The 26368-nt window shown below is 43.2% G+C and overlaps 1 protein-coding gene and 1 long non-coding RNA gene across 7 annotated transcripts in view; one reads left to right on the top strand and one right to left on the bottom strand.

The window, feature by feature from the left end:
- The window catches only part of LOC137527144 (uncharacterized), a 96154-nt gene that overhangs the window by 27656 nt on the left and 42130 nt on the right, over positions 1–26368 (top strand). The window lies entirely within an intron of this gene.
- Positions 1–26368, bottom strand: part of NEXMIF (neurite extension and migration factor) — a 596318-nt gene that overhangs the window by 8814 nt on the left and 561136 nt on the right. For all 6 annotated transcript variants that reach the window (XM_068247579.1, XM_068247580.1, XM_068247581.1 and 3 more), the window contains one exon: positions 348–466. In XM_068247579.1, the coding sequence (XP_068103680.1) occupies positions 348–466 (119 nt within the window). The remainder of the gene's footprint in view (positions 1–347; positions 467–26368) is intronic.

Consider the following 26368-nt stretch of genomic DNA (forward strand, 5'->3'; position numbering starts at 1 on the left):
GCTCTCTTCTCTCACTGATAAGAGAGCAGAGACGCTGCTGGCTTATGTAAATAACACACACACACACGGGAGTGTGCATAGAGGGGCCTGGAGTGGGGTGTGCATAACAGATCAGCACAGAAGGGTTGGCAGCCTTCCAGACACAGGGTGACAAGTCCGACAGGGGAAAGATACATTGATTTATTACAGAGACGGTGATAGTAGAAAGTGCTGCAGTAAGCCAGAGCACATTAGAATAGGTTTAGGAACTTGTAGGATGGTAGAAAAAAAGGATGATATTTTTGTTACAGAGTCTCTTTAAGTAAGACCATGCCTCCCCTTTGTGTGATGCCTATAAATGAACTTACCACTGATACCATTTATAAGTAGAGTGCTGGCTGCTTGGGAGGCAGAATCTATATCTTCCTTGCTGTCCATTAATTTATCGTTCTGCTGCTCACTCCATATCTCACCACTAGTTTCCAACCTTTAAAATAAAGGAACAAAAAACTATAACATACATTTGACAGCAGTACAGCACATTTGAAGAGAAAGTAGGTTATTTTATCAACATATTAGATAGCACTTTATAAAGTAGCATTTGTCCCTAGAGGAACTCACAATCTATTGTCCCTCACACATACTGCACACATCCGAGGGCTAATTTGGTCAGGTGCCGATTAATCTAGCAATATGATTTTAGCATGTGATAGGAAGCTCACACAAGCATACCGGTAAAAATTCCACATAGTTAATGGTGGGATTAAAACACAGGACTGTAAAGGTACAGGCCAAAAGAGATAACCACGCATAAAGTATGCTGTTTAAACTATCCTATGGCCTGGGACCCACTAGTAGCACTTGGCGATCACTGGCGATCAACAAAGCGCTACACCAGTGGATTCCTATGGAGGTGGTCCCACTAGCAGCATTGAGAATGCATAGCAATCGCAAAACACTGCTTGAAGCCTTTTGGGAGCGATCCCGGAGCCATCGCATCAGTGGCTACAGTAGCTTAATCGCAATAGCTGCAGAAATTGCGGGGAAATCGCAGAACTTCTGCGATTTGGCCCAAAGCACCCGTAGTGGGTCCCAGGCCTAAATCCGCTTGCCTACTTAGTTGCTACAATACAGCTCATGCAGAAGTAATGGCCAAGTAACGAAGGGGATTTCTGATTATAGTCAGATATTAAAAAGAGATCTATTTTCAAGCATTTTTCCACACAAAGGATATTAAAGATTTTATCCTGCTGCTGTTATAGTAATACCTATAAAGGTGCCCACTAAGGATACAATCTTGATTGTATAATCTTAACACTTCTATGTAAAACGAGCAATTACCTAAAGCATCCATTCAAAGTATATTCACTCAGTTTAATGTTCTACTACATCATTTTGGTAAAATTGTACATTTATACAAGCAGCTTAACATATCTCTCTTAGGCCCAGCCCAAGTGCACACCAAAACCGATAGCAGATCCTCAAAACGCTAGCGGTTTTTGGAGCACATTTCAGAGCGATTCTAGGCATGTTTAGAGACATTTTCTAAACATGCCTAGAGTTTTTGGGAGTGTTTTTGTGTAGCAGATTACAAATATTGTTACAGTAAAAGCTGTTATTGAACAGCTTCTGTAACAAAAACGCCTGGAAAACCGCTCTGATCTAGCGTTTTTCCTATACTTTACATTGACGTGCAGCAGGATAAAAACCTCAAACCGCTGGTGTGCACCATCTCATTGAAATACATTAGCCATGCGTTTTCACAGGCGGATGCGGTTAGCGGATCTCTGCTAAAACCGCTCGGTGTGCACTGGGCCTTACAGCAGCTCCCAGGATTGTCTCTAAGCACCTGACAATCAGAAGGAACATGCACCATGTACTAGAGTTACAGGAGATAGTGTGTGCATGCGTGTGCGTGCGTGCGTGTGTAATGTGTGTGTGGTATTGTTAAATTGTGCAAGAGTGCATTTGTTTAACCACTTGAGGACCCACCCTTTACCCCCCCTTAAGGACCAGCGCTGTTTTAGCTGATCTGTGCTGGGTGGGCTGTGCAGCCCCCAGCACAGATCAGGGTGCAGGCAGAGCGACCAGATCGCCCCCCTTTTTTCCCCCTATGGGGATGATGTGCAGGGGGGGTCTGATCGCTCCTGCCTGCTGGGTGTTGCGGGGGGGGGCACCTCAAAGCCCCCCTCCGCGGCGAGATTCCTCCCCTACCTCTCCTACCTGTCCACCCCCGGTGATCCGCGCTGCACAGGACGCTATACGTCCTGTGCAGCCAGTGACAGGCTGTCCCCTGTCACATGGCGGCGATCCCCGGCCGCTGATTGGCCGGGGATCGCCGATCTGCCTTACGGCGCTGCTGCGCAGCAGCGCCGTACAATGTAAACAAAGCGGATTATTTCCGCTTGTGTTTACATTTAGCCTGCGAGCCACGATCGGCGGCCCGCAGGCTATTCACGGAGCCCCCCGCCGTGAATTGACAGGAAGCAGCCGCTCGCGCGAGCGGCTGCTTCCTGATTAATCAGCCTGCAGCTGGCGACGCAGTACTGCGTCGCTGGTCCTGCAGCTGCCACTTTGCCGACGCACGGTATAAGCGTGCGGTCGGCAAGTGGTTAAGTAATTCAACTTAAAAGGTGAAACTAATATATGAAATAGGAGCCATTTGTAGGTGTTTTGGATTAATTAGCTGATTAGAGTCTGACACTTTGAGCCTAGAATATTGAACATTTTCACAATATTCTAATGGTCTGAGATTTTAATTTTGAAGTTTTCGTAAGCTGTAAGCCCTAATTATCAATATTATAACAACTAAAGGCTTGAAATATCTCGCTTTGCATCTAATGAGTCTATTTCATATATTAGTTACACCTTTTAAGTTGAATAACTAACATGAATGGACTTTTGCACAATATTCTAACTCTTCAAGTTTCACCTGTGTGTATGTGTATTGTGACAAAGTTGATACCCAGGAGGTAATCGATTTGTCCCAGGTTGTGTTGGATGGGAGGTACATTCCACCTGGGATCAGACGCTGCGTCCAGTAGCAGCTCCGGAATAAAAGGTTTTGGCTGTCTGTCACATGGACAGAGGTTAAAAACCTTACTTGGGTCCGGAGCTGAGCAGATGGAGAGTGGGCGGGCGCATCTGGTCGCCAGATCCTGGGTGGATCAATTGCTCTGTGTATGTGGGCTTCTGCTGGAGTCAGGCTCACAAAGGGTTAACAGAGCAGCTTTGAACGGCTGATGAGAGGAGGAGGAGGAGGAGAGAGAGAGAGGATGTGACCAGCAAGGTCTGACCGTCTGCAGAGAAAAGACTTCACTTTGTTTTCAGGAAGCTGCAGGGGCGTAGCAATAGGGGTTGCAGAGGTTGCGACCGCATCGGGGCCCTTGAGCAAGAGGGGCCCCGAAGGGCCCTCCCTCAACTTCAGTATTAGCTCTCTATTGATCCTGTGCTCATAATAATCACTTCTATAGATACTTTGAATAGTGGTAATCATTAACCAACTGCTCCCCATCCCCTTCTTGCACTTCTGACACTGTGGTTGTCCTTGACAGGTTTTGGTGTGCCATATCAATTGTTATGTATAGAGTGTTTGGGGGGCCCCAATGTAAAACTTGCATCGGGGCCCATAGCTACGCCACTGGGAAGCTGGTTTGCTCTGGAGAGAGTGCAGGCTGCACATGGAGTTTGGCTTGTTCCTGATGTTGAAAGCTGAATGTAAGCTGGTGGCCAGGACTGCCAAAAGACTGCTGTTTAAGAAGCCTGCTGTCAAATAAACACTTGTTTGTTTTGGAAAGTACACCTGTCTGTGCTGCTATCACCCGCTGAGTACTCATCATTTGCAGCTGATCCCTCACAGTATATATATATATGTATATGTATATATATATATATATATATATATATATATATATATATATATATATATATATATACACACACACACACACATACTGTATATATAGCAATCTGTATTCCAGTAGTCATGAAAATGTTAAAACATAAGCCTAAAGACACCACCATTGCTGTATTTTTGAGTAAAACACAAATTGTAGAGCTCTGCAATGTGAATCTATCATTTCTCCTCAGCTGTCATACGCAAGATGTTTTCAGGTCTTCTGCCACCCCCACTTATTCTGTGTTAAGCAAGGAAACATTGTTAATGCATATGTGCTTGGATTTGCAATAAGAATTCTGCGAGGTACTGAAGCATTCTTGTGATGCCAGCTGAATAGATATTGCACAGCGACCCAGCTATGTGACTTCAGGGTGTGATTACTTATACCACTCTTACATGGCATGTGCCCATTTCATCATATTCCATGCTGCAGCCCAAACCACTGTATAATAGCAGAAACGCAAGAAAAGCTATGTTTGCATAATGTCACTTGGTTCTAGTTAATACTATCAAGAGCAATAACACAGCCAAATGTTATGAAATTTCAGGAACTGAAACAATGAATTATAAAAAATCCCATGATGCAGCATTTTCAGGAACAGACATAACAGGAAAGTGTTCTACAACACCTCTCCTAATTTGCATTTGCAATATTCCATTTCCAGGCAAACATCTAAATGTCCATCTAATGCCCTGTTTCCCTACGCTGAAATTTGCATGCTGCATCCATTTCAGAAACAATGCAAATTTGCATCCGTGTCAACGCATAGCAATGGGGATTTGGATGCAATATGTGGAAAAATGCTACTGACTTGATATTTTTTTCTTTTGCATGCGATTTGGAAACAGCCTATTAATTTCAATAGGCTGTCATTCCAGATCCAAATTCATGTGCGGTAAACCGGGAGAAATTGTGTTGTGTGGAAACAAGGCCTAATAGTTTTCTAATCACACCACTAACACCACTAACTATGCAGCTAAAATCCTGGGCCAGAATTTTGAGCATATAACTGCATTGAGTGTGGTTGCTGCAGCTGCTTGAATTGCATCATGCTATGTAGACTGCAACAAGACAATCATAGACTGAAAATCTCTGAGAAGATTGCAAGCTACAACAATGAAAATCTGTGATCCAGGAAGTGACCAATGCATGGGCTATAGCCTGTGTCATTATAAAGTTATTCACATGACATAATTAAGAGAAAGGAGCTTCTACACAGGTACAAACTAGCTCCGCCTTCTCACATCTAGGTAAACCTGAACCTGAAGTGGATTATTAATTTCGGAATCTCCTACTAAAAAAAAATCACAAAACTATGACATCATGTAAACTCTATAGATCAACATAAACAGAAAAATTTGCCTAAATTGTTTGGCACAAGGGAGAATGGTGGGTTGCTAGCTATCAGTAGCACCTGCCAGCTAAATCACATCATATATAGGCACAGAGCACTAATACTATGTCATATATGAGACTACAGGCTTTATTGGGTATACAGAATAATGATGAAAGACTAAAGTAAGTGAACCATCATGGTGTTTGGAAGCACATGTTCTTTCAGTGCCGGGTCAAAACTTTCCTTTGTTTTCTTTAGGCTGGTTTTACACATGAAATGTGTGTTTGCAGCATTGCAAATGTCAGTAGTATAACCCTGTGGCAGAGTGCACCAACAGGGCCATATGCATATTGCTGCTCCCTCCCCGTACAGCCCTCGTCCAGTGACGTTCCACCTGCTGGACAGGAAGTACGTCACTGGGATTCCTGGGGATCCCCGTCGTTCAGACCTGGATTTACATCACAGGAGCCTATTCCTCTGCATAAGGAAGAAGGGAGGGAAGCGCTCTGGGAAAGGAGTGAGCTGCCTTTCCATCATCAGGCGCCTGTAGGCACATGCCTACAGTGCCTTATGGTAAATCCGGCCCTGCCTTCGTTCCACGCACGTGTGCCGGAACACCGCCGCCAACCTTCTAAAAAGGATTGTTTCGCCCATTGACTCAAATTACTTCTGCGCCACGGAAGTCTGTCGGTAACGCACTGCTGCCCCTGCATTGGCTCGGCAGCAGATCGGTCACTTCCGTTGCAACGCTGCACGTTAAGTGTGCTAGGCCCCATTGCCTAGGGACCCATTGCTTGCGGTAAAACAGGGTAACACGCACATTTTCAATGCAAGTGTAGAAGAGGCCTTAAAGTAAACACCAGTCTAAAAGGCTCCAAAGCACACAGGGACATCACACCACAGCGGAAGTAGTTTTCTACAAAGGGACCCCCCAGCATCACCCCGGGACATATAGTGCTGACATTTTCATGCTTTACCCTCCTACATAACTGAGATTCTACTGTACAGGTAGTCTACTGTTAACAAACAAGATAGGGACTGTAGGTTTCTGAATCCGTTCTTAACCACTTAAGGACTGCAGTCATAAAACCCCTTAAGGACCAGAGCCTTTTTTTCCATTCAGACCACTGCAGCTTTAACGGTTTATTGCTCGGTCATACAACCTACCACCTAAATGAATTTTACCTCCTTTTCTTGTCACTAATACAGCTTTCTTTTGGTGCGATTTGATTGCTGCTGTGAGTTTTACTTTTTATTATATTCATCAAAAAAGACATGAATTTTGTCAAAAAAATGACTTTTTTTACTTTCTGTGCTGACATTTTTCAAATAAAGTAAAATTTCCTATACATTTGAGCGCGAAAGTTATTCTGCTACATGTCTTTGATAAAAAACAACAACATTAAGTGTATATTTATTGGTTTGGGTAAAAGTTATAGCGTTTACAAACTATGGTGCAAAAAGTGAATTTTCCCATTTTGAAGCATCTCCGAATTTTCTGACCCCCTGTCATGTTTCATGAGGTGCTAAAAATCCAGGATAGTATAAATACCCCCCAAATGACCCCATTTTGGAAAGAAGACATCCCAAAGTATTCACTGAGAGGCATGGTGAGTTCATAGAAGATTTTATTTTTTGTCACAAGTTAGCAGAAAATCACACTTTGTGTCAAAAAAAAAGGAAAAAAAAAGTTTCCATTTCTTCTAACTTGCGACAAAAAAAAATTAAATCTGCCACGGACTCACCATGCCCCTCTCTGAATACCTTGAAGTGTCTACTTTCCAAAATGGGGTCATTTGTGGGGTGTGTTTACTGTCCTGGCATTTTGGGGGGTGCTAAATTGTAAGCACCCCTGTAAAGCCTAAAGGTGCTCATTGGAACTTAGGGCCCCTTAGCGCAGTTAGGCTGCAAAAAAGTGCCACACATGTGGTATTGCCGTACTCAGAAGAAGTAGTATAATGTGTTTTGAGGTGTATTTTTACACATACCCATGCTGGGTGGGAGAAATATCTCTGTAAATGACAATTTTTTGATTTGTTTTACACACAATTGTCCATTTACAGAGATATTTCTCCTACTCAGCATGGGTATGTGTAAAAATACACCCCAAAACACATTATACTACTTCTCCTGAGTATGGCGATACCACATGTGTGGCACTTTTTTGCACCCTAACTGCGCTAAGGGGCCCAAAGTCCAATGAGTACCTTTAGGATTTCACAGGTCATTTTGCGACATTTGGTTTCAAGACTACTCCTCATGGTTTAGGGCCCCTAAAATGCCAGGGCAGTATAGGAACCCTACAAATGACCCCATTTTAGAAAGAAGACACCCCAAGGTATTCCGTTAGGAGTATGGTGAGTTCATAGAAGATTTTATTTTTTGTCACAAGTAAGCGGAAATTGATTTTAATTGTTTTTTTTCACAAAGTGTCATTTTCCGCTAACTTGTGACAAAAAATAAAATCTTCTATGAACTCACCATACTCCTAACGGAATACCTTGAGGTGTCTTCTTTCTAAAATGGGGTCATTTGTAGGGTTCCTATACTGCCCTGGCATTTTAGGGGCCCTAAACCGTGAGGAGTAGTCTTGAAACCAAATGTCGCAAAATGACCTGTGAAATCCTAAAGGTACTCATTGGACTTTGGGCCCCTTAGCGCAGTTAGGGTGCAAAAAAGTGCCACACATGTGGTATCGCCATACTCAGGAGAAGTAGTATAATGTGTTTTGGGGTGTATTTTTACACATACCTATGCTGAGTGGGAGAAATATCTCTGTAAATGGACAATTGTGTGTAAAAAGAATCAAAAAATTGTCATTTACAGAGATATTTCTCCCACCCAGCATGGGTATGTGTAAAAATACACCCCAAAACACATTATACTACTTCTCCTGAGTAGGGCAATACCACATGTGTGGCACTTTTTTGCAACCTAGGTGCGCTAAGGGGCCTAACATCCTATTCACAGGTCATTTTGAGACATTTGGATTCTAGACTACTCCTCACGGTTTAGGGCCCCTAAAATGCCAGGGCAGTATAGGAACCCCACAAGTGACCCCATTTTAGAAAGAAGACACCCCAAGGTATTCTGTTAGGAGTATGGTGAGTTCATAGAAGATTTTTTTTTTGTCACAAGTTAGCGGAAATTGACACTTTGTGAAAAAAAAACCCAATATAAATCAAGTTCCGCTAACTTGTGACAAAAAATAAAATCTTCTATGAACTCACCATGCTCCTAACGGAATACCTTGGGGTGTCTTCTTTCTAAAATGGGGTCACTTGTGGGGTTCCTATACTGCCCTGGCATTTTAGGGGCCCTAAACCGTGAGGAGTAGTCTTGAACCCAAATGTCGCAAAATGACCTGTGAAATCCTAAAGGTACTCATTGGACTTTGGGCCCTTTAGCGCAGTTAGGCTGCAAAAAAGTGCCACACATGTGGTACTGCCGTGCTCAGAAGAAGTAGTATAATGTGTTTTGTGGTGTATTTTTACATATACCCATGCTGGGTGGGAGAAATATCTCTGTAAATGACATATATTAGATTTTTTTACACACAATTGTCCATTTACAGAGAGATTTCTCCCACCCAGCATGGGTATGTGTAAAAATACACCCCAAAACACATTATACTACTTCTCCTGAGTACCGCGATACGACATGTGTGACACTTTTTGCAGCCTAGGTGCTCTAAGGGGCCCAACGTCCTATTCACAGGTCATTTTGAGGCATTTGTTTTCTAGACTACTCCTCACGGTTTAGGGACCCTAAAATGCCAGGGCAGTATAGGAACGCCACAAGTGACCCCATTTTACAAAGAAGACACCCCAAGGTATTCCGTTAGGTGTATGGTGAGTTCATAGAAGATCTTATTTTTTGTCACAAGTTAGTGAAAAATGAAACTTTGTGAAAAAACAATAAAAATCAATTTCCGCTAACTTTTGACAAAAAATAAAAATCTTCTATGAACGCTTCATACACCTAACAGAATACCTTGGGGTGTCTTTTTTCTAAAAAGGGGTCACTTGTGGAGTTCCTATACTGCCCTGGCATTTTACGGGCCCAAAACCGTGAGTAGTCTGGAAACCAAATGTCTCAAAATGACTGTTCAAGGGTATAAGCATCTGCAAATTTTGATGGCAGGTGGTCTATGAGGGGGCGAATTTTGTGGAACCGGTCATAAGCAGGGTGGCCTCTTACATGACAGGTTGTATTGGGCCTGATCTGATGGATAGGAGTGCTAGGGGGGTGACAGGAGGTAATTGATGGGTGTCTCGGGGTGGTTAGAGGGGAAAATAGATGCAATCAATGCACTGGGGAGGTGATCGGAAGGGGGTCTGAGGGGGAACTGAGGGTTTGGCCGAGTGATCAGGAGCCCACACGGGGCAAATTAGGGCCTGATTTGATGGGTAGGTGTGTTAGGGGGTGACAGGTGGTGACAGGAGGTGATTGATGGGTGTCTCAAGGTGTGATTAGTGGGGGGAATAGATGCAAGCAATGCACTGGCGAGGTGATCAGGGCTGGGGTCTGAGGGCGTTCTGAGGGTGTGGGCGGGTGATTGGGTGCCCTAGGGGCAGATAGGGGTCTAATCTGATGGGTAGCAGTGACAGGGGCTGATTGATGGGTGATCAGTGGGTGATTAGATGGCAGAACAGATGTAAACAATGCACTTTGGAGGTGATCTGATGTCGGATCTGCGGGCGATCTATTGGTGTGGGTGGGTGATCAGATTGCCCGCAAGGGGCAGGTTAGGGGCTGATTGATGGGTGGCAGTGACAGGGGGTGATTGATGGGTGGCAGTGACAGGGGTTGATTGATGGGTGATTGATAGGTGATTGACAGGTGATCAGTGGGTTATTACAGGGAAGAACAGATGTAAATATTGCACTGGCGAATTGATAAGGGGGGGGGTCTGAGGGCAATCTGAGCGTGTGGGGCGGGTGATTTGGTGCCCGCAAGGGGCAGATTAGGGTCTATTCTGATGGGTAACAGTGACAGGTGGTGATAGGGGGTGATTGATGGGTAATTAGTGGGTGTTTACAGGAGAGAATAGATGTAAACACTGCACTTGGGAGGTGATCTGACGTCGGATCTGCGGGCGATCTATTGGTGTGGGTGGGTGATCAGATTGCCCGCAAGGGGCAGGTTAGGAGCTGATTGATGGGTGGCAGTGACAGGGGGTGATTGATGGGTGGCAGTGACAGGGGGTGATTGACAGGTGATCAGTGGGTTATTACAGGGAAGAACGGATGTAAATAATGCACTGTCGAATTGATAAGGGGGGGTCTGAGGGCAATCTGAGCGTGTGGGCGGGTGATTGGGTGCCCGCAAGGGGCAGATTAGGGTCTAATCTGATGGGTGGTGATAGGGGGTGATTGATGGGTAATTAGTGGGTGTTTAGAGTAGAGAACAGATGTAAACACTGCACTTGGGAGGTGATCTGATGTCGGATCTGCGGGCGATCTATTGGTGTGGGTGGGTGATCAGATTGCCCGCAAGGGGCAGATTAGGGGCTGATTGATGGGTGGCAGTGACAGGGGGTGATTGATGGGTGATTGACAGGTGATTGACAGGTGATCAGGGAGGATAGATGCATACAGTACACAGGGGGGGGGGGGGTCTGGGGAGAATCTGAGGGGTGGGGGGTTGATCAGGTGTACCCAGGGGGCAGTTTAGGGACTAAAAAAAAAATAGCGTTGATAGATAGTGTCAGGGAGTGATTGATGGGTGATTAGGGGGGTGATTGTGTGCAAACAGTGGTCTGGGGGGTGGGCAGGGGGGGGTCCGAGGGGTGCTGTGGGCGATCAGGGGCAGGAGGGGGCAGATCAGTGTGTTTAGGTGCAGACTAGGGTGGCTGCAGCCTGCCCTGGTGGTCCCTCGGACACTGGGACCACCAGGGCAGGAGGCAGCCTGTATAATACACTTTGTAAACATTACAAAGCGTATTATACGCTTCCTATCCGGCGATCGTCGGGTTAACAACCCGCCGGCGCTTCCGATTGGCCGGCGGGTTGACGTCGCGGGTGGGCGGAGCCTATTGCCGGCAGATGCGCGCGCATCCCAGCGCGCGATCCCCGGCAAAACAGTGCCCCAGGACCTGACGCCATTCTGCGTTACGTGGTCCTGGGGCTGCCACTTTGCCGCCGCCAATATGAAGTAGGCGGTCGGCAAATGGTTAAAGAGACACTGAAGCGAAAAAAAAAATTATGATCTAATGATTTGTATGTGTAGTACAGCTAAGAAAAAAAAACATTAGCAGCAGAGACACAAGTCTAATATTGTTTCCAGTAAAGGAAGAGTTAAGAAACTCCAGTTGTTATCTATGCAAATTAGCCATTAAACTCCATGACTTCCAAAGTCACAGAGACAAAATGTATCTTTTTCTCCCTCTGCTGGGAAGATTTTCCAGAGCAGGCTAGTGAACTTTTGAACCCATTTAGAATGCTCAGTAGTGTCTAAACTGCAAATATTAGGGAATGATGCAATGGTACAAAAAACATTATATAACTGAAAATAAAAATATTAGAATATTTTCTTTGCTACTAAAATTCTAGTAATTATCCGTATTACACAACCAATTCATTATATCATAATTTTTTTTTTAGCTTCAGTGTCTCTTTAAAGAGAACCTGTACTGAAAAAAAGTCAAAATAACCATACACAGGTCATACTTACCTCTTGTGTAGTTTACTCATCAATATCCTTCTCCTCTCCCATGTCCCGTTTGTCCACTGTGGTCAATGGAATTCTCCGTCCTCCATTTTAAAAATGGCCATTACCCCATAACAGCTTCCTGGTCAGCACACTGTTAAACTGTTATATCGCCCACTTGAGCCATAGGGAAACATAGACATTACCTTGCACATTCAGTTGTATTAGACAGCTGCCGATATATAACTGACAGCAACTGGTATATTTCACTTCTGACAAAAAATTGTCAGAACTGCAAGGGATCACTGTAAGAAGAAAATGGTGAGCTTCTGAGAGGAACTGATGGTAAGGTTAGTATGTAATATTCATTCGCAGCTGCATCATGTTTTTATTTTAAATAATTTTACTCGCTTCAGGTTCCCTTTAAGTCGGAACTCTGAGCCATGTAATTTAGGTGTTTCACAATGACAATAGTGCTTGAATTGCATTTCATCTCTGTTCTCTGTACCTCCGCTGTGCCCTCCCGTGCCTCCGAGGTCCCCATCTGTGTCACCTCTGTTTCCTTCTGCCTTCATTGTCCCCGTCTGTGCCACCTCTGGCCCCCACTGTGTCACATCTGTCCCTGTTACCTCAGTGTCTCCATCTGTGCCACCTCCCCTCTGTCCCTCCACTGTGTCCCTCTGTACCACCTGTGATCCCTGTCCCCCTTTAAGGCTTCTTATGTCCCCCATTATCCAGGGCTGGATCTCAGGTTTGCTTTAAAATGTGTAAAATGTTTATGTAAAACTTTCAACTCCCTATACAGTATAGTGAAGTGTTGTTACCACAACAAAATGTCATTTTACTGAGTTTAAAAACCACTTTTCTTTGAATTTTTTTCAAATGTATGATTTTTTTCAAAAACTATAAGGCCTATTTGAATTTTTTCTTTACTTGTTCCCATTTTCATACCCTTCGTAACGGTGGGTCTTTTTAAGTCAGGTACTACCTGTATATGCATGTGAATAAAATGTATGGTGTGGGAATAAAAACATCTACAAGGCTGTAGTTTTAGAATGTAAAGAAGAACTCCTTCGCAGGCAAAAACATTTCGGTTCCTGCAAGTTAAGCTATTATTATCATCATCATCAGTTATCAGCAGAATTACTCAGCTCAGTCACACTGAAGAGGAGGAGTAGCCTCACACACAGCCATAGACAATACATAATGCTTTTTCTGTCCCCAAAATGAGTCCTCTTTAATAAAATCAATCAGGATACAAATAGTGCATAGCAGAGTCTCTCTTAAAACAAGCGCACTCCATACTGATATGTACTATAGCCTGGTGGGACGCTAAAAAGGCCAAGAACATTTCCATTACAAATATTTTATTTGTAAATGTCAGGCAGGAAAGTAGAGCAGCGTTGCTCTTTAGAAGTCCATTTGCCATTAGCACTATGCCTTATTTTCGGCATGCTGCATATCATAGGCGGGTTTGAAGGTAGCACTGTGCTGACATTCTCCAAGCCAAGTGCAATCTATCATGATTAGCTGCCTGGCTAAGGAGAGTCCTGCTGCTGCAGTCAGCAGGTGGAGCTGCAGGTCAGAGCTGGCTGAGGCTAATGCAACAGTGCCAGCTGGCTTCAGACATTCCTTTTCAAGATTTCCTTGTAAACTGTGCCACTGACTATCAGTATAACTGCTGGCTACAATTCCCTTCCCCAGCTCACATTTAACTCCTTCGGTCCTAACCTCAGCAGCACAACCCATACGCCAATGTTCACAAAGATCGAACTGTCTCCATGATAGCCATACAAAAACAAAACATTGTTAAAACTGACTATCTGCTGATGCCAGAAAAAAATATCTCTTTTTCACGCTATAATATGGGATTGATTTAAAGATGCAGTTTGCAAGTAATCCAACATATCTGGATCTTTACAGGATACCTGCCCCAAAAGGGTATTCAACTGAATAGAGAGAAATCTCTGAATAATCCAGAAGTTTCCCCAATCCTCATCCACTGGGCCTTCCAGCGCTGTGTCCCCCTTGAAAGACCATTAATAAACTCTTCTTGTCGAGGGCTTACGCCTGCACAGTAGCACAGACCAGATCGACCTTGTCCTTTTCTGCCTGAGCCCAAGCGGGTCCATGCTACTGTGCAGGTGCGAGCCACACTGCGCCTCTGCAGAAGCACGACCCGATCAGGCTCTGCATTTTATGCCAAAGCCAGAGCAGATCTTAGCATTGGAATGGCCTGATGGAGGAGGGCGGGGAAGCCACTGGAGGTTCCAGCGTAAGTATCTTTTTTTTTTTTTTTAACAAACCCTTCAGGTTTGCTTTAAAAAAAGAAATGTCTAGTTTTAGGCAGCCTTCATCTTGGTCCTAATAGATGAGAGTGAGGACTGCTGACCAGGCTGCTTATAGCCATTTTCGTGCCTTTTGGCACCCCAATCTTGAGAAAGGAGACATTGTAACCTACAGTAATTAAGTAGTTAGTTTTGCTGCCACAAAAAATAGATACTAATAGCTTATATACATAAATTATGTTTCTCAAAAATAAGTATATAAAGGATTCACAAATTATTTCCAGACCAGAAACACCCCACTGGGCCAAAGTCACTGTGCCTATATAACAAACCCTTCCTATGATTGTTATGAAAGTTGTGTAGTCAGCCACTTTCCAAAAACAATATACTGGTCACATTTAGCCTGGGTCTTAACAGGTCGAAATAATGTCCTGGAGATTCAGAATAGTTGCCACAATTAATACTGACCAAATCTAAAACAATTATAGCTTAATTGGCACATTAATTTAATCTGCTCTCTTTTGCTATTTAGGCCTTCTTTGTATATGTTGTATCCCTATTGTATCAGTTGTGTATAAGAATAGTGTGCTGAAAATAGTGGTGACAAGTACCGTATATACTGGCGTATAAGACGACTTTTTAACCCTGAAAAATCAACTGAAAAGTCGGGGGTCGTCTTATACGCCGAGTGCCAGAATGTCAGGTCTGGTCAGGGTGCCGTGTGTCAGGCAGAACTGTAATTACCTTATGCTGCAGTCATCCGGTAATAAGAAAGATAGATCGCGTTCTCCATTTAAAAAATAACTTGTTATAACAGCTTCTTGCGAGCAGCCGCTCGCACGGGTAGCAATGCAGCTTCCGGCATCACCTGACTTGTGACGTGTGCGCTCCACAATACAACCCGGCAATCTCTTCCGGCGTGAGCCTCATCACTGGAGCGCACACGTCACCAGTCAAGGGACGCAGGAAGCTGCACTGCTACCCGTGCGAGCGGCTGCTCGCAAGAAGCTGTTACAACAAGTTATTTTTTAAACTGAGAACACGATCTATCTTTCTTATTACCGGATGACTGCAGCATAAGGTAATTACAGCTCTGCCTGATACCCGGCACCCTGACTCCTACTATGGGGTAGTCTTATACGGCGAGTATACCCCAACCTCTACATTTTAACTGGCAAAGTTGGGGGGTCGTCTTATACGCCCAGTCGCCTTATACGCCAGCATATACGGTACGCTAAAAATAGCCTTGTGGTGCCCCCTTCTGCAGTTGTCTACCCGAGAATCTGCATGGTTTGCCTATGCCCCAAAACATCCCTGCTTCTGGCAGTGAGTGAGACTTTGTGCTACTGTAGTCATAGCAAGAACATATTCTTATTAAAAATGGAATAGTTTGGAATCATTGAAAACCCTCTTGGCACAGGGGACCACACTCAAACAACTCCGTATTACTATTCTTTCAGTAGCCCCACCGTGTTCTAATATCACCTAAACAAAAGTTCTGACATATACTGAGATACAAGTAAAAGAAAAATCAAGTCTTTCTGCTTTAATAAATAGACAGTGAAACTTTGGTTTGTAAGCATAATTCATTCCAGTAATATGCTTGTAATCCAAAGTACTCTTATATCAAAGAGGATACTACACACCTCCTGAACCAACTGGCAGCCATTGGCCCAGTGCCTGGAGGCACCATTCTTGCCACTATGGATGTAGAGTCTGTGTACACCAACATTCCCCATAATGATGATATTGCGGCCTGTTGCAAATATCTTCAAGGTTTGGGCACACCTATAAAGCCAATTGCTGGACTGATGAGATTCGTTCTCAGCCACAATTATTTCCCTTTTGGGGAGGACCTCTATTTACAGCAAATGGGAGAGGCAATGAGCTCACGGTTTGCACCGCAGTACGCAAATCTCTTCATGGCAAAGATTGAAGAAGAATACCTGGATACTTGTCATATAAAACCCATGGCCTACTTCCGTTTTATCAACGACATCTTGATCATCTGGTCTGCAAGTGAGGAGGATCTTATCCAATTTCACAGGAACTTCAATGCCTTCCATCCCACAATCAAACTGAAACTGAGCTACTCTCACAGGGAGATTAACTTTCTTGACACCACCATATACATCAGAGAGAACAGCTTACAAATGTCCATGTACCGCAAACCGACGGATCGTACCTCAGGTATGACAGTTTCCACCCCAAACATATAAAGAATTCCATAATTTACAGCCAGGCAATAAGATGCAATCGGATCTGTTCTGACAGGGATGACAAAGACAAACACCTGGGTTACCTGAAGAAGAATTTCATTAAACAGGGATACAATCCTCTAATGGCTGAGACCCAAATCAAGAAAGCTAACAACATCCCTAGGACTCAGCTCCTGGAGTACAAGCAGGACCAGGAAGAGAGCCGTGTCCCACTGGTAGTCACCTACAACCCACGCCTGGAAATCTTAAGAAAGATTGCAAAAGAACTTCATCCTGTTCTACACAAGTATCAGAGACTGAAAAAGATATTCCCTGAACCTCCCCTCCTAGCGTTCCGACAGCCACCCAATCTTAAGCAGATGATAGTGAGGAGTGCCTTAAAGAGACTCCGTAACAAAAATTGCATCCTGTTTTTTATCATCCTACAAGTTCAAAAAGCTATTCTAATGTGTTCTGGCTAACTGCAGCACTTTATACTATCACAGTCTCTGTAATAAATTAATGTATCTTTCCCCTGTCAGACTTGTCGGCCTGTGTCTGGAAGGCTGCCAAGTTCTTCAGTGTTGTGGTTCTGCTATGAACTCCCCCTTCCAGGCCTTCTATGCACACTGTCTGTGTGTTATTTAGGATTAGAGCAGCTTCTCTCTTATCTTTTACAAGCTGGATAAATTGTCCTCTGAGCTGGCTGGGCTTTCACATACTGAAGAATTACAGACAAGGGCAAAGCTGTTTGCAGGTAGAAACAAGCAGCCTGAAACTTCAGTGCATGGGGGAAAGAAACATACAAATGATCTCTTGAGATTCAAAAGGAAGGCTGTATAGAGCCTGCTTGTGTATGGATGTATTTTCTATGTGTGGACATACTGTACATCAACCTACTTCCTGTTTTGTTGGCCATTTTGTTTGTTTATAAACAAACTTTTTAAAACAGTTTTTAACCACTTTTAATGCGGCGAGGAGCGGCGAAATTGTGTCAGAGGGTACTAGGAGATGTCCCCTAACGCACTGGTATGTTTACTTTTGTGCGATTTTAACAATACAGATTCTCTTTAAATAGGCAAGAACAGAATGGAACATTCCCCTGCCGAGGGAAAAAGTGTGGGACCTGTAAACACATCCATTCCACTGACAGGATACTAATACCAGGAACACAACAGGAATACAAAGTACAAGGTATCTTTTCCTGCGACTCATCTAATGTGGTATACCTGATCATGTGTGCAAAATGCCCCAAAGGAATTTATGTGGGAGAAACAAGTCAACCACTGCATGATCGCATGACACACCACAGATCCACTATTAACAGCAGGAAAAAGGATATTACAAAATATACTGATCTCCCAATACCAACACACTTTTGTTTACCTGGACAGAGTTTAAGCGATTTTCGCATCACTGTATTAATGGGTGGCTTCAAATCGGGAAACATGAGACTAACACAAGAAACAAAGTTTATACATTGGTTCAAAACTGTAGAAGATGGTTTAAACAAGGACTCTAACTTCTTGTGCTGGTATGATGGGTTTTAAATGCCACAATTCTTTTAATTTTCCTATCTTTACATTGATTTTTGTGCCATATGCTGTGTAAGACGGTATTCACTGTCACTATTCATTTTATTTGCTTTCATGTGCTGGCTTTAAATGCCACAATTCTCTTAAGCTTAGAATTAATGGTGCATGTAACCAGCCCAGTTACAATTTGAACTCGGAATTTATGATGTCTCCCCATCACCAGAGTCTGCTTCATGTCATGTTGAGGATTCTATTGATCTTATCAATTTAGCCAGGATGCCTGGGAAAGTCTCCTCAGTAACAGTTGAGGCATCTAATTACATTTATGTTTGCTAAAGAATGTTTCTCCTCTGTATGTCAGTGTATATAAGCTGTGTTTTTCAGTTTTGGTCAGGAACCAGTCCGACAAAGGCTTTTTATAAGTCGAAAGCTCACTGTTTATCCATCTCTAAGTTAGCCAATAAATGGTATCATCCTGATTCAAAACTTCTTGATCAAAGAGAAAAAACAGCCGTGTGTCCCTGATTCACTCAAAAAGTAGATGCAGACAGAAATGAGAAATGAGTGCACAATGTACGGAAAACATGGATAGCAAACTTAGGGATACTGCTGTACTAGATACAAACAAGGTACAGCGAGGAAAGAGAAAACATTGCCACCGTATCACTGTCAGATACATCTCTGTGACTAAGAGATGACGGGTATGGCTCATGCACTGGCATTATGGTCTTCTGCTTTCTGCTGGTACATGTTACTTTGTATCTCTGCAAGTTTCATATTGATGAATATGAGTTGACTGATTTGGTTGGTTGGTGCGTTTTCATTATGGTTTTCTGCTTTTGTTGACTAGTATATCCCATCAGATCCGCATATATGGAGTCTCGCGGTGGATTCTAGTGATGTTCTTTAGCAGGCTGCCAGCAAATTACTCTGTTTTTTTTTTTTTGGTGACATTTTTCTATGATTTTTTTGTATATTTTTTATGTATATGTTGTTTTGTAGATGTCATTACTTTTTCTGTTACATCGTGATGAAGCGAACCCAAGTGGATTGTGAAATAGCCATGCTATGGAGTAATGGCTGTTTGTTCCATCATTGACATTGATGGTGCCACTCACATTATCCAAGTCTGAGCAACCTAACAAACTGTACTACATTTTGAGCACAACATGCCAGTAGGAGTGCAAGCTTCTAGTGTGCTCATTATGTTCAGTGTGGGACACACAATGATACCAAACAGTAGAGGGACTACTTTTCTCCACTTTATTGGCTGACCAACCAATAGCAAGATTGGAAATGTGATACTAATTAAAGGAAACCACTAGTTGGACCAATCACTCAAATCCAATTAATGAATGCTTTTTTAATTGCTTTTTTTTGTATCAACAAATCTACAGTATGCTGGCCATTTTAGAGAATCTTTGTGGAAGAAGCAATATTTAATTTATTTTTATACTTGCTTTTGATAAATCAGCAGCATGCAGGTATACATGGGGCAGCTGCCACTTATTTAAATGCATTTTAGGAAGCTTTTAGGGCACTAACTTGTCCCCCTTGTACATAGCCCTGCTATCTTTGTACTTCTGCATCAGTGATCAATCATTTTTTTTTTAATTTGGAAAAGGGAGGACTTTGTATTGCTACTTGGGATGGGGGAAATATCATGATCATGGACTTTAAATAAAAAAGTTCCATACTTACCTAGGTAGAAGGAAGCGTCTGGATAGGCCGGAGACTTCCCATGCCCTCCTCACCTCCACTGTTGTCCAGCGCAGATCCTCTGAACATATCGGACAAGAACTTGTCAGATAGGTTCACGTGGCTACGCTCCCTGCCATGTACAAGCATGGCCATACTGTGCATGCACAAGTGAGGCCATGACTGCGCAATAATCCAAAGCTACTCATCCTCAAGTAACTCCATGCTACTGTTAGGCACAGCCATACTGGTGCACGTGAAGTATGGCCATGCTCGTGTACAAAGGGAAGTGTGATCACATTCTAAAAAGAGGGTTGCGGGCAGCAGCGGTGGTCTCAAGGAGGACATGGGAAGCCTCTGGTGGATCCAGAGGCTTGTCTCTTATAGGTAAGTAGCTAACTTTTTCATTCCGACCCGCCTTAAGTTCACCATAAGCAATACTGCTACTTTTTACTTTGGTCTGCTACTATTGTTCCTAGGACCTTATAGCATACCTTACATTTCAGTAGCCTAGTTGCTGCATTTACTCTGTGGCTTTTGCTGCTCACTCTGTAATGTTCTGAGATGGATGGGAAATCACTGGGGCTTCCTTGCTGTGTCACAGGTTATTCCTGATCGCATAGTGCAGACAGACTTCGGAAAGCAAAGGAGTAAAGTGCAGCACAGAGCAAGAAAGACATTCTCACTGCTCATGGTAAATGTGTCAAAGCATGGGCTGATAAATTGCATTATTACCTAACGCTGGTACCTGAAGAACTGCTTTCAAAATATATTAATGGTAATACAGCTGGAAAATGATGGCAGATGCCCGATTATGAAATTTAATTTCAGGCATTTGTGTGAGCATGTGAAGATGAATTGCAGTAGTGAGACTGCATGTGGTGTCAGGCATTAACAGATTGCCTGCTTTGCTTTTCTGACAAGTGCAGCTGTTGATGACCAGATACCCATGTCAGATTTTGCAGACAATGGTCTGTCTGCTGTAATCACCCTGGGTAAGTATGTACTATGACTAGCAAGGTAGTGTGGCAGTCATTAACTGGTTCATTCCATTATTAGAGGGAACTTTCACTTACATAAAAAAAAGCCATACAAATAAATGAGTGCTGAACACAAACCTAGATCAGTGCTAGACAAAAACATAGATCAGTGCAGGCCAAATACACATAGATTAGTGCAGGCCACATATACATAGATCAGTGCAGGCCACATCCACATAGATCAGTGCAGGACACATATACATAGATCAGTACAGGCCACATATACATAGATCAGTGCAGGCCAAATACACATAGATCAGTACAGGCCAGATTCACATAGATCAGTGCAGGCCAAATGCACATAGATCAGTGCAGGCAACATATACATAGATAAATGCAGACCACTTATACATAGATCAGTGCAGACCACATATACATAGATCAGTGCAGACCACATATACATAGATCAGTGCAGGCCACATATACATAGATCAGTGCAGGCCACATATACATACATCAGTGCAGACAACATATACATAGATAAATGCAGACCACATATACATAGATCAGTGCAGACCACATATACATAGATCAGTGCAGGGCCACATATAGATAGATCAGTACAGGCCACCTATACATAGATCAGTGCAGACCACATATACATAGATCAGTGCAGGGCCACATATAGATAGATCAGTACAGGCCACCTATACATAGATCAGTGCAGACCACATATACATAGATCAGTGCAGGCCACATATAGATAGATCAGTGCAGACCACATATACATAGATCAGTGCAGACCACATATACATAGATCAGTGCAGGGCCACATATAGATAGATCAGTACAGGCCACCTATACATAGATCAGTGCAGACCACATATACATAGATCAGTGCAGGCCACATATAGATAGATCAGTGCAGACCACATATACATAGATCAGTGCAGACCACATATACATAGATCAGTGCAGGCCACATATACATACATCAGTGCAGACAACATATACATAGATAAATGCAGACCACATATACATAGATCAGTGCAGGCCACATATACATAGATCAGTGCAGGGCCACATATAGATAGATCAGTACAGGCCACCTATACATAGATCAGTGCAGACCACATATACATAGATCAGTGCAGGCCACATATAGATAGATCAGTACAGGCCACCTATACATAGATCAGTGCAGACCACATATACATAGATCAGTGCAGGCCAAAAGCACATAGATCAGTGCAAGCAACATATACATAGATAAATGCAGACCACATATACATAGATCAGTGCAGACCACATATACATAGATCAGTGCAGGCCAGATATAGATAGATCAGTACAGGCCACCTATACATAGATCAGTGCAGACCACATATACATAGATCAGTGCAGACCACATATACATAGATCAGTGCAGGCCAGATATAGATAGATCAGTACAGGCCACCTATACATAGATCAGTGCAGACCACATAGACATAGATCAGTGTGAATCACAAATATAGATTGGTGCTGGACACAAACATAACTTGTATACAATTATTGAAAGTTACGCCACAGTACTCTGTACCAGTATCTGTGAGACAGAGTATGTCCGCTGCTGTGCCTGGAGGTATCTGGCTGGGGTCCTATACATGCTGTGCTGCAGCATAGGGGCAGCATAGCTATTTAACAAAAGCTGTCAGTTTTACTATTGCTCCCATGGGAGACGAGGATGTGTTAGAAGGATCAAACTGCTCTTATGCTGATCTAAGAGACAAACGTCTGCATGTTTCCTCCTGTTGGCTGTTTGAAGTCATCCAAACTCTGTCAGTAAGAGGATTTACCGATGCCGTGTGTTTTATAGAAATAAACCTTTTCATGGACTTATTTTTAACCTTTAGTTCTTACTGCTTCTTTTCTCTTTAGTTTGAATATTTTTTAATCTTATCTTTCTCAATTTTCACAATAGTGCTCCTTTAATAATTCCTCATGCTGCCCACCCTGTACTTAGAAACTGTAGAGGGAAAGGAGTACCTACGGATCAGTGTAAAGTGTGTGCCTAGACCCGCACCCACCCCGTTACCAACAAAGTCAGCAGAATCAAGTAGGGTCAGCACCAGAATCAAGTGTGATGCTGACCCTACTTAATTCTGCTCACTCTGTACTTAGATGCTGGGTTTAGGATTATTGTTAGTGATGAACATGCTAATGAAACTGCATTAACCATAAAGTATTATTGTTTTGGGGTCCTGGGATGAAGCTGGTCCTTGACCTCGAAACGCATCAGCACATTACTTTGAATTAACTTATAAATGGACGCTTCTCCTCCTGTTTACACATCCATTTACATTGTAGAGCCTGCATTTATACACTGTACTCATGATTCATTATGGGACAGATGGGTGTTCTTTTTGTATATTGCAGTGCTATATTCCCATCATTTTTAGAAGTATTGATAATAAATCTTACTTCTTTGAATCTCTATCTTTTCATCCCATCTTTTGAAAATAAGATTATATCTATATATTTACAGGATTGTTGCTTCACAAAAATTCTCCCTTCCTCCTCGTTTTTGTATTTCAATGTTTGAATGGAAATCACCAGGTTGTTATTGCTGGCAACAGCAGCAGCGATTTTGTTTCTAGCGCCTGTAGAGTTCCCTGCTTTGTAGCTGTTAGAACTGAAAAGCTGACTGATGCTGAGTTTGCAGGGGGCATTTCCACAGGAGGAGGCTGTGTGGTATAAACACGAGAGAACATGAATAGAAGCTGCTGCTGCAGTCTTTCTGAAGGACTAATCAGCTTTACTAGGACAACACTACCAGTCATAATTTCCTGTCCAGAGCACTTTGAGGAACGACCAGCATTTGTACATGCACATAATACAAGATAGGAATTTAATATCATGCATATTGCGCACCTGAAAGTGTACCCGAGGCAGTATGTGACATGATGGGATAAACGTGTATGTACAGTACAAAACATATTAATATCCAGGCTGTTTTACTTGATTTATTTTGCTGCCTGAAAGAGTTAACTTTTAGGCATGGCAGTGACAGCTTCTGTCTTGTTGGTACCTTGTCGGGAATATACTGTAGTAATCATTACTGGTAAGCAAATTACAAAAATAAAACTCTTCCTGGCAGAATACAACTTCTGAGCGCAGAAAAATGTCAATAGTTCATGTATTTTAAAGCTAATGGGAATCCCGATGTAAGTAAAAAAAAGTCAGATACTCAGCTAAGGAGAGGGAAGGTTCGGTCCTATTGAGCAATCCCTCTCCTCTCCCGGTGCCCTCGGTGCTCCCCCATTCTCATCCCCCGCCGAGGGGACTTCGGAAGTCTTCGGGAGCCGAATCCTCCCGAAGACAGGCGGCGCATACGCGAGTGCGTCATAGAGGGCGGCGTGAGCAGTGTAGAGCGGCCCGTTGTCGGGAGCACTCGGGCTCCCGAAGCATTTCCGAAGCTTCCCTTCGGCCGGGAGACAGCAGTATTTGACCAAAACGGTCGAATACCCCGCTACGGGGGACCGGGAGAGGAGAGGGGACGCTCTATGGAACCCAGAGCCTCCCTCTCCTTAGGTGAGTATCTGACTTTAAAAAAAAAAAAAAAAAACGGGTTCCCATTCACTTTAACTCTAGGACATTAAACAGGCTGCTACTGATTAGAAACAGTGAAACGTTCAATCTACTTTGTAAATTGTTCAATATAAAAGGTAACCCTGGGATACTTAAAGGAATCATCAAGGAAAATAAGGCAATCTGATTTACTTACCTGGGGCTTTCTCCAGCCCCTCACAGCTGTCTGTCCTACACTGATAGCTCCGTTCGCAGCCGCAGGCCCGGGGTCCACGCGCGGTGCAGAGGATGACCTCGAGGTCGTCCTTACTGCGCCTGCGTAAAGCGCTGCTGTCAATCAAGCCCACATTGTTCGCGGCGTACTGTAATTTTTAGGAGTAGGAGGATAAATATAATTGTTTATCTCATCAGTTTGTTTTCACCTTGGGTTCACTTGAAAGCAGCAATGTATATTACTCAACAAATGTGAAGCTACACATCAAGGCCAGTAAAAAAAGGACATATGACTTTTCCCGCTTATAAAATAGGCAGCCCACTGTGCGGAGAGAAGGTCTGGGGTGGCAATGTCCACTAACTTGGTCCAATGAGGTCATTGAAACCTTCAGTGCACATAGGAAGGCAGCATTCCACCCGCGTGTTACCATTACAGGAGTAATGAGCCCAGGCAGATTGAGCAGTCATGACAAATGATGCGATCAGACCACCAGAAGCACGGCGGATTATTGCTTCAACTATTCAAGATGTACGGATTCCAGAGCACTGCTGTGAGGCAGCTCCGTCACACAGAGAAGCAAACCGAGCTGTTAAATTAGGATTTATTGAGATTTGCAAAGAAGGGAAAATAGATATTTATAGTATGAGAGAGACTGATGAAATGATTCATTTATGATGTACATAGGACAAGTACGTATTAACTCTTTACTAGGCTGTGCAGATACCCCGACTCATCTGGAGAGAACTGCTTGGTGCAGCCGATACAGTTCCTTACTGAGCTGTCACTAATCATAATGCAACAATTTGGGAGGGATGGCAAGAGACATACCTTATTCCCTCCCAAAATAGCTGAAACTGTCTGCAGCTGTTAGCAGCAAGCTGGAGAGATCTGTCTGATATAACCTGCAGAGGGTGATGTTTAATAAGCTTCTGTTTTACAGCATTACTACTATGGTCTCTCCATGTACAATTCAAATATATAAACAATGAAGTACAAGATGTTTACATGAGCTGAAAACATAAAATCACTATATGGTTTAACGAAGGACTGGACGAACTGTCCACGTCTTTCTGTGCTGTTTAAGAACATTAATAGAATTTCTGATCAAAATGCATGATAGATAAGAACGCCAAAACACTGCTGTAGCAATATAAAGTTTAAAACCACCAAGCTGAAAAATCCAATATAAATGAGATTTATTGCTGGCATTTCTAATGGGATGCTGAAGAGCTCCAATATATTCTGGTCAGGATTTATTAAACCATTCTTCATCTGCAACGCTTTCAAGCATAAACTTGTTTTATCTTAGTCAGGGTCATGTTTCCTATTAGACGCAGAAGTCACATGTCTGTTATTGCCCTCATAGGGAGTTGCTAGCATAGAGGGTTACTACTACGGTAGGGAGGCTCCTGTGTCCCTGTCCTCCCCCTACATCACTGCCAAGTCATGCCACATAACACTGTGAAGTGAAAGCATTGCTGCTGCCACTGCATCATCTAGCTCTGTGTCTCTTTTGTGTCATACCTCCCATTCTTCTGATATAAAAAATATGGACATGTTGTTTGTGCAAACATACACATGTGATCAAAAACTACCCAGTTCCCCCACCAACCCCTAGTCACACTTTTATTACAATTCCAGTCACACCTCCTATCACAACTTCGTCAAACCTCCTGTTCCAGCTTCTTTACAACTTCCATCACAGATTCATCACACCTCCAGTCATAATTTCATCACAGTTCCAGTCATAACTTCATCCCACCTCCAGTCACACCATCAGCACCTCCAGACACACCTTCATCACCCCCAGTCACAGCTTCAGTGTCAGACTGGGAACTGGGAGAGCTGAGGAAATCCACTGGCCAAGAAGCAGTAATCAGGTGTTGCTGCTCACAGTGAAGACTTGATGAAGGTTTATATTGGGAGTGATGTCACAGAGTTACTGCTGCTTGACCAGCAGGTGGATTTCCTCAGCTTTTCCACCTCCCAATCCCACACTGCATCTTCATCACACCTCCAT

This window comes from Hyperolius riggenbachi, chromosome 8 (genome assembly GCF_040937935.1).
Source record: "Hyperolius riggenbachi isolate aHypRig1 chromosome 8, aHypRig1.pri, whole genome shotgun sequence".
In the NCBI taxonomy this organism is placed as follows: domain Eukaryota; kingdom Metazoa; phylum Chordata; class Amphibia; order Anura; family Hyperoliidae; genus Hyperolius; species Hyperolius riggenbachi.